This window comes from Pinus tabuliformis, chromosome 2_2, assembly GCF_031772625.1.
Source record: "Pinus tabuliformis cultivar Carrire ecotype Pingquan chromosome 2_2, CPIR1, whole genome shotgun sequence".
NCBI lineage: Eukaryota > Viridiplantae > Streptophyta > Pinopsida > Pinales > Pinaceae > Pinus > Pinus tabuliformis.
In genome coordinates this window covers 490,420,873-490,429,285 of record NC_142300.1, presented here as the reverse complement: position 1 = coordinate 490,429,285, position 8,413 = coordinate 490,420,873, and the positions used below count along the sequence as shown (strand labels likewise).

Genomic DNA, 8,413 nt, shown 5'->3' with positions numbered 1-8,413 from the left:
ATCTTCGGCAAAATCACATAATCAATCTTTTGTCGACGCGTTTCGAACCAACCAGTGTGGTTCATCGTCAGGACAAGTTGAAGGACTGATCTGGCTAAGCTTGATTAAATAGAGTGTGCAGAGATCCCAACGGTTATATTGCAACGGCTAATTTTGACTTAGTCAAACTAATAATTTTATTATTAACCGAAACCTACTATTATTAGTTAATTGAATATAATAAATATAATGTTTAAATATAATGGTCATTATATTTATTAAAAATCTATATTTATTATTATTTATCATTTTAATTTATATAAATATATATAAACATGTATTTTGATTTAAGATTTTATTGCTATGCTCAAAAAGATTGGAGAGAAGCCTTCCGAGCTCACTATAATTTTGACATTGTAAAAGGTTAGGAAGGTCAGTATTGTAACAAAGACAAGTTGAAGGACTGATCTGGCTAAGCTTGATTAAATAGAGTGTGCAGAGATCCCAACGGTTATATTGCAACGGCTAATTTTGACTTAGTCAAACTAATAATTTTATTATTAACCGAAACCTACTATTATTAGTTAATTGAATATAATAAATATAATGTTTAAATATAATGGTCATTATATTTATTAAAAATCTATATTTATCATTATTTATCATTTTAATTTATATAAATATATATAAACATGTATTAATCATTTAATTCATATAAATATAATATCGAATGTTTACTACTAAATTAAAAAATATATAAATAAATGATAAAACAACACTTGAGGGATTGCAAATTAAAAACTTATTTAATTACGGATTTTTACATTTCCTCTAAAGTGAACGAATTACAAATGGGATGTTTCTCACATGGTACATAATAAAAAAACCTGCCCTTCTCAGGGTTGCAGCGATGCTGAAATCAATCCACAATCACACATAGAACAGACCAACAGAAATATTAGAAACGCCACTCTTCCATTTCGCTGCTGCAGGGTTTCATTCTCAAGTACAGCGTCCAAGATTCTGGTTCGTAACTCTATTGTTTTACCCAGTTTTTGTAGTTATAGACAGAGCAGTATGCTTGCAAGCAAGTAGTGATCAAAAGTATCACTGCAGCTACAAGAGAGAGGAATTTCCATGAGCTGAAAATATGATTATTCACAAACTCTACCACCAGAACCTTCCATTTTCTACTATAATATTCATTTAAATCTTTTATTACTTTGTCCAAATATCCAGCATCTTTTGGACGAACGCACTTACCCATGCTGTTCCATAGGCTGGCAACTTCTCCGTCACTTTTGAGGTGCTTACAAATAATCCCGCTCTCTCTCAGCAATTTCACATCTTTTACTCCGTCGATCATACCATTCATGAAATCAGTATAACGCCGCAAAACAAGCGCACCAGGCGCAACAGAAGCTTCGAATGCCACATGATTTCTGAGGATTACCTCTGTGTTATTGTCTGAATTTACTCTCGGGAGGTAAAGCGTGGCCCTTTTCTCGTCAAATTGTATTGTGCCGAGATCGCCATCTGAAGGAGAGAATTTGACTCCTGCAAAATGTAAATCAGCCACAGAAGGAATATTCAATTCGTGTGGAGAGGGCTGTATGATCTTAACAGACGATTCTTCGCCGGTTGTGACTCCATCATTTTCGAGCCTTTTAAACGTACTCAGAATAAGAAGAAAGGGCATCTTCATCACAAATTGCGAAGGCTTCGAGTTCAGCACTTGCCAAAGTAACATCATGAGAAATCGAGCGACGCCAACGTTCATAGAAGAGAGAGTTTGCCAGAGCATGCTGAAGGCATCCTTAATGGTTGAACTGATAGCTGGATCAGGCGAATCATCTTTTTCCTCAATTAGAGTTGGAGCCACGGCTGACATGTCTGTTGGATAAGGAGTATCCTTTCTTTCATCAAATCGAATTGGAATTTGATTGTCTGTACAAGGCACAATACAGTAGTACAGCACCTCCAACATGTGCCGCCTTTCGTTGATACAGAGATTTCCACTCTCTGGCAGCTTGAAACTGAAAGGCGATAGTTCTTGGACCATTAGACACAACAGCCTGGAGAGCCTCTGCTCTGCGTTGGCTTCACAACCCAACTCCAACTCCAAAAGCTTTAACATTAGGAAAAGTGGCATCTGATTTTCGAGCATCATCAAATCTCTGAGAATAGAGTTGTAGAAGGCACTGGTGCCAGTCAGATCTAAGACACGGCCCAACGATTTTACTTCCAAGTGGAAGCTTTGGTCGGCATGTCTGTGTAAGATTTTTGAGATACACAGATCTAGATTTGCAAAACAATAAAAAAGCTTGCAAGAGAAGGAAGGAAGCGAGCAAGAATTGAGAAAAGAATAAATTGATTCTACAATATTAGTTTTTGGAATAAATACATAAAAGCAACTAAGTTAATCTTAGTTGTACATGCAATAAGTAAAGCTAACTAAAGCTAAGTGTGCTTTATCTTATGTTAATGTGTACATGTGCCACATGCAAGCAATAAGTTAACTGGAGCTAATCTAGGTGCATGTACACCAACACAGCTAGTCTAAGTGCATGTACACCAACACCCCCCCTTAAGCATAACTTGGGTGAGTGTGATGCAAAATGAATGAGTCCCGGCAACATGGCCATTTTAGGTACCCATATACAATGCATAAAAAGGAGGAAAGAGGGAAAACCCAGTGGGAAGAAAACCCCCCCTCAAAATATAATGCAAAAGTAGAGAAAATACAACTACTAGGCAGTCGTGTCCTTCACCCCGAGACGATCTCGCAGGAATCGAAACTTTTGCTCAGGGAAAGTCTTGGTGAAGATGTCAACAATCTGCTCAGAACTAGGACAGTACTGAAGATCGATGATCCCATCATGAATGAGTTCTCTAATGAAGTGCATGTGGATCTCGATGTGTTTGGTACGCTGCCGCTGCACTGGATCTCTACAAAACTTTAGCGTACTTTGATTATCGCACCAGATGACAGTTGGATGATGGACACTAATCCCAAGCTTAGATAGGAAATGTTGTAGCCAAATTGCCTGAATAGTGGCATTGACTGCTCCTCTATACTCGGCCTCTGCTAATGATAAAGCAATGGTAGCCTGCTTCTTACTTGACCAACAAATTGGGCCGGATCCCAAACTAAGTACATAACCGGAAGTAGAATTGCGATCAATAGTGTCGCCAGCCCAGTCTGAATCTGTGAACCCGATGAGATTCAAAGAACAATTGGATGCATAATGAATCCCATAGGTGATTGTCCCCTGGACATATCGAAGGATGCGCTTTGCAGCATTCCAGTGTAACTCATGTGGCTCCTGCATGTATCTGGAAACTGCTCTGACAGCATAGGAGAGATCAGGACGGGAGTGAGTGAGATAAAGAAGACTTCCCACAAGCTGGCGATACAATGTGCAATCAACCAATTGTGTGTCTTTGCCATTCTCAAGCTTTATCCCTGATAAGAAAGGTGTGGCTACTGGCTTGCAGTCACTCATGTGAAATCGTGCCAAAAGATCTCTGGCATATATTGGTTGAGAAATGGTAATGCCAGAATCACGCTGATGGATCTTTAGTCCAAGGAAGAAATTTAGCAAGCCCATGTCTGTCATAGAAAACTGCTTATGCAATGCAGTTTTGATGTTAGTAATGACAGAAGCTGAACTACCCGTTATCAAAAGATCATCTACGTAGAGTACTGTGATCAACAAGGAGTCAATTTTCTTCAGAAAATAAACATTGGAATCAGATTTGCAACGTACAAAATTTTGAGATAACAAATAAGAATCCATCTTTGCATACCATGCTCTAGGTGCCTGCTTGAGGCCATAGAGAGATTTATTTAGTTTTCATACCAGAGATGAATTTTGCATGTATCCCGGTGGCTGCTCCATGTAGATTTCCTCCTCGAGATCACCATGAAGAAAGGCATTCTTCACATCCATATGATGCACCTCCCATCCTCTTGCTGCTGCAATGGAGAGAGCTAGCCGAATGGAATCCATTTTTGCCACTGGAGCAAAAGTCTCATCATAGTCAACACCATGTACTTGCTGAAAACCTTTTGCTACCAATCGTGCCTTATATCGACTAACTTGGCCATTTGATGCTTTCTTGGTCCGGTAAACCCACTTGCATCTCACAAGTTTGCGATTTGAAGGTAGCAGAACCAAATCCCAAGTCTGGTTCTCAATGAGAGAGTTATATTCCTCATCCATGGCGGCTTCCCATTCAGGATGCCCATTTGCTTCTGCATAAGTTTGTGGATCAGATCCATGCATCATATAAGCATGCATGGCATGGATGGCTCCATAGCTAAGAGTGCTTGCGGATCTTCCTCAAACAGAGGGATAGAGGCAGGATCATCAAGGATATCACTCATGCTGCGCCATTTTTGTGTTGAAGGTGGTCGAGAATCTTCCGAACTACATGCAGAAGTATGATCTCGATGTTCAACAACTGGTGGTCCAACAGGGGTCACATGAAAAGACTCATCTTCATCAGAATGCTGGTCTGAAGTTTCATCTGCATACTCATCAATGAGTGGTGATGAAAATTTGGTAACAAGTTCATCTACTGGTGCATGCGAAATATCTTCGTCAAATTTTACACTCCTTTCAATAAAGAGCTCTTCAGTGTGGATATCAAGCAATCTGTACCCTTTGACTTCATCAGAATATCCAACAAACATGCATGCTTTGCTTTGAGGCTCCAAAGCCTTTCTCTTCTCTGGAGGAATGCGGGCCCATGCTCGAGATCCAAAAATGCGGAAATGACTAACTTCAGGTTGCATGCCAGTCCAAGCCTCAAAAGGTGTTTTTCTAGTAACAGATTTATGAGGAGATCTGTTCTGGATGTATGAGGCACAATTAATAGCTTCGGCCCACAATTTCGACGGAAGAGATCTTGCATGCAACATGCAATTAGCCATCTCTTTCAAAGATCGATTTTTCCTTTCAGCCAAGCCATTTTGCTATGGAGTGTAAGGAACTGTATGCTGCAACTGTATGCCTGCTTCATCACAAAGATTCTTGATATCTTTGTTGACATATTCTGTCCCATTATCTGTGCGGAGTATTTTGATGCGTTTTCTAGACTGATTTTCCGCGTGCGCTTTGAAAATCTTTAGATGTTGAAAAACTTCAGACTTGAGTTTCAAGAAGTAAACCCAAGTGAATCTCGTGTAATCATCTATAAATGACAACACATATCTTGCTTTGCTCATTGAAAGCACCGGAAATGGACCCATGAGATCACTGTGTACAAGTTCCAAAGGTGAAGAGGCTCTCCATGCATGCCCCTTCTCGAATTTTTCTTTTGGATGCTTTCCAAGAGCACATCCATTACAAACACCATCTGAAAATTCAATGGTTGGCAATCCTTTGACCATCCCTTGCTTACTAAGCTGTTGCATATATCTGAAATTCAAGTGCCCAAATCTCTCGTGCCAAATCCTACTTTCTTCATTTGCATGCGTAAGTAGCAAAATAGAATCTGATTGAGGAACAAAATCAGAAAATGTATACAGATGAGATTGATCATTTACCTTGCCAGATGCAATCTTCAAATTGGTTTGCATGTCATAAATGCTCAAGGAATCTGGGGTAAATTCCACTTTCCTTTCGCTGCCTGTGTGTGTCATCTGATACACTGAGAGAAGATTCATAGAAAGCCTTGGAATATGCAAGACATTTTCAAAACTTCCATCTTCGAATTGCACTCTTCCTTGTCCAGTTGCTGCAACTGTAGAATTATCCCCCATGAGAATGGGAGGACCTGAGTATGCATGTAGAGAAGAAAATGATTCCTTTGAAGAAGCCATATGATGTGAAGCTCCTGAATCGATGATCCATTCTTGTGGTGCAGAATGAAGAGCAATCAAAGCATGCCCGTTACCTCTTGGATCTGGTGCTTTTTCTCCAGACTTCTTCTTAGCATTCTCAGGAATGTGGTCTCCAAGATTGTGTTGCTGGAGTGTCTGCGCCATAAGATCTATAGTCTTCTTCATGCATGCAGATTCAGGATGAAAACCACGGTGGCAATAATTGCACATTGATTTCCCTTTCGTTCCTTTCCTTTCCTTTGAGCCAATGATCCATTAGGGGGTTTGGGATGTCCTCCCTTTCTTGGATCAAAATCCTTCTTCCCTTTTCCTTTCTGATGGTCTTTAGAATTTGCCTTTCCCTTTGGAATTTTTAAGTGTGCCCATTTTGATGAGCTTATCTTGCTCATGCATCAAAGACTGAATAAAAGAATCCAGTGAGGGCATCTTCCAAGCTGCACCAGTTGCAGATCTGACTGTGTGGAATGTAGAGACGAATATTGCATACTCTGGACCAAGTTTTGATAAAATGGAAAGAATCAACTGATTTTCTTGCTTGGATTTGTCGATCCCGCATCCTTTCAGCTGAACCAACAAGGCTTTATACCTTGTGAAAAAATCTTGAATGTTCTCAAAGTTTCTCGGATCTAATGAGTTTAACTCATTTTCGAGAATGTGACCTTGCATTTCATCCTGTTTTCCAAACAATCCTTCCAAAATTTCCCATACTTCATTTGGAGTTGAACATGATTCAACATGAAATAGCAGTGTCGGAGAAATAGATAAACATAGGATGCCGAAGGCGTCGTCCATGCGATTGAAATATCTTGTTTTCTCCATTGCCGATGTTGGTTCAACTTCCGTTTCCATGGTTATTCGAAATAAGCCTCTACTTCTGAGATGAAGTTGAATCTTTGGCTTCCATTCGAAATAATTATATGGAGTGAGAATTGTCGATTGTGGAAACTCCAATTTAGACTCCATTCTTTTTTGTTGCTTCAATTTTCTGAACCTGCAAATAAAATTGCTTGTGCACTGATTACAAATCCCTGTGCTCTGATACCATGTAAGATTTTTGAGATACACAGATCTAGATCTGCAAAACAATAAACAAGCTTGCAAGAGAAGGAAGGAAGCGAGCAAGAATTGAGAAAAGAATAAATTGATTCTACAATATTAGTTTTTGGAATAAATACATAAAAGCAACTAAGTTAAGCTTAGTTGTACATGCAATAACTAAAGCTAACTAAAGCTAAGTGTGCTTTATCTTATGTTAATGTGTACATGTGCCACATGCAAGCAATAAGTTAACTGGAGCTAATCTAGGTGCATGTACACCAACACAGCTAGTCTAAGTGCATGTACACCAACAGTCTGACATAAAACTGCAAACAATGAAAAAGGAAGACGGCGTCCAGAGCCATGATCCACGCGAAGGTCTCTTCTTTATAGACTATGAACTTGTGGTAGCAGCTCCGGACATGCCAATCATATTTTTTAAATTCCTCCACAATGACCGACTGAAACTTTGCTAGACCCTTCATTTTTTTCTCAAATCTGCAAGCAGTTGCCAATTTGTAGTGGTCCATATCATGGAGCTCAGATCTCCAGTGGTGAGAGGGACCGATGGAAACCATTTGAGGAATGTAGGCTTCTGGCCTGTCTGCCAATAACTCTTTTGGCACATTAAACACGGAGAAACAGAACCCCTTCACATTCTCCTCCTCTTCTTCTTGAAGAGCGTCGAGAGCTTGCTTAATTTGAATAACCCAACTATCCTCAGCGATCTTCGTCTTCTGAATAACCCAAATATCCTCGTCTATGTTCATTTGAGCAGCATCAGTGTTGTTGGATTCCATTTTTTCGGGTCGGAGAAAAGTAGCCACAGAAAAAATAGTGGAGCAAAATTTCGAAATGTATCTGCCAGAGTTGAGAGACTTTGCAGCCTTATATCGAATTCAGTGGGCTGATGTCGTGGGTCCTAAGCCATTCCTATCCACAGGTTTTTGAATTTCGTACATTGCAATCCGTTGTTTCATTCAGACAAATAAATTCCAGCGTTGTGTTATTTCACATTTGTTTCTCCCGCTTACCATTCTGGTAAAGAATTCACTTAAAATAAGTAAAATAAGTAAAATCAACGGTTAGGATTTTCTGAAGGTTGGATTCATTTACTAAAAGAATAACTTATTTTAAATAATAAAGCTGAAACAAACTGTCACTATAAATTATTTTTCCAAATTCCACCCAAAATCACCGAAAGTTAATAATTAGGCAAACGCTTTATGTACTAAATTTCCCGTCTCATGCAAACGTAGTAGATTTGATTGCTTTCCGTCTCATGAACACTTCGTAATTTTGAGTGTTTTTGCACGTTCACTACAGTAGAGTAAACGGTACGTTGGAGACCGTGACCGTGACTGTAGACCGTGACCCTACGTTCAAAGGTAGGTTGGAGACCGTGAGTCTGCGTTGTGTTCAAAGGTGCGTTAGTGTGTCATCTACGGCAATATGTGGCGCAGAAACTATCACAATCGTTTGACCATCAAATTTGTTGGCCTTATTTGCGTACCTAATTACCGCGTGGTTGTCTTCGTTATCTCA

The 8,413-nt window shown here is 39.5% G+C and overlaps 1 protein-coding gene across 1 annotated transcript; it reads right to left on the bottom strand.

Moving 5' to 3' along the window:
* Window positions 1-1,015: 1,015 nt before the first annotated feature.
* LOC149193513 (putative UPF0481 protein At3g02645) lies at window positions 1,016-7,668 on the bottom strand. Its single transcript, XM_089407341.1, has 2 exons — window positions 7,181-7,668; window positions 1,016-2,249 (listed from the first exon to the last, which is right to left on the bottom strand). The coding sequence occupies exons 1-2, from the start codon at window positions 7,666-7,668 to the stop codon at window positions 1,016-1,018; spliced, it is 1,722 nt and encodes a 573-aa protein (XP_089263467.1).
* Between the last annotated feature and the right edge of the window lie 745 nt (window positions 7,669-8,413).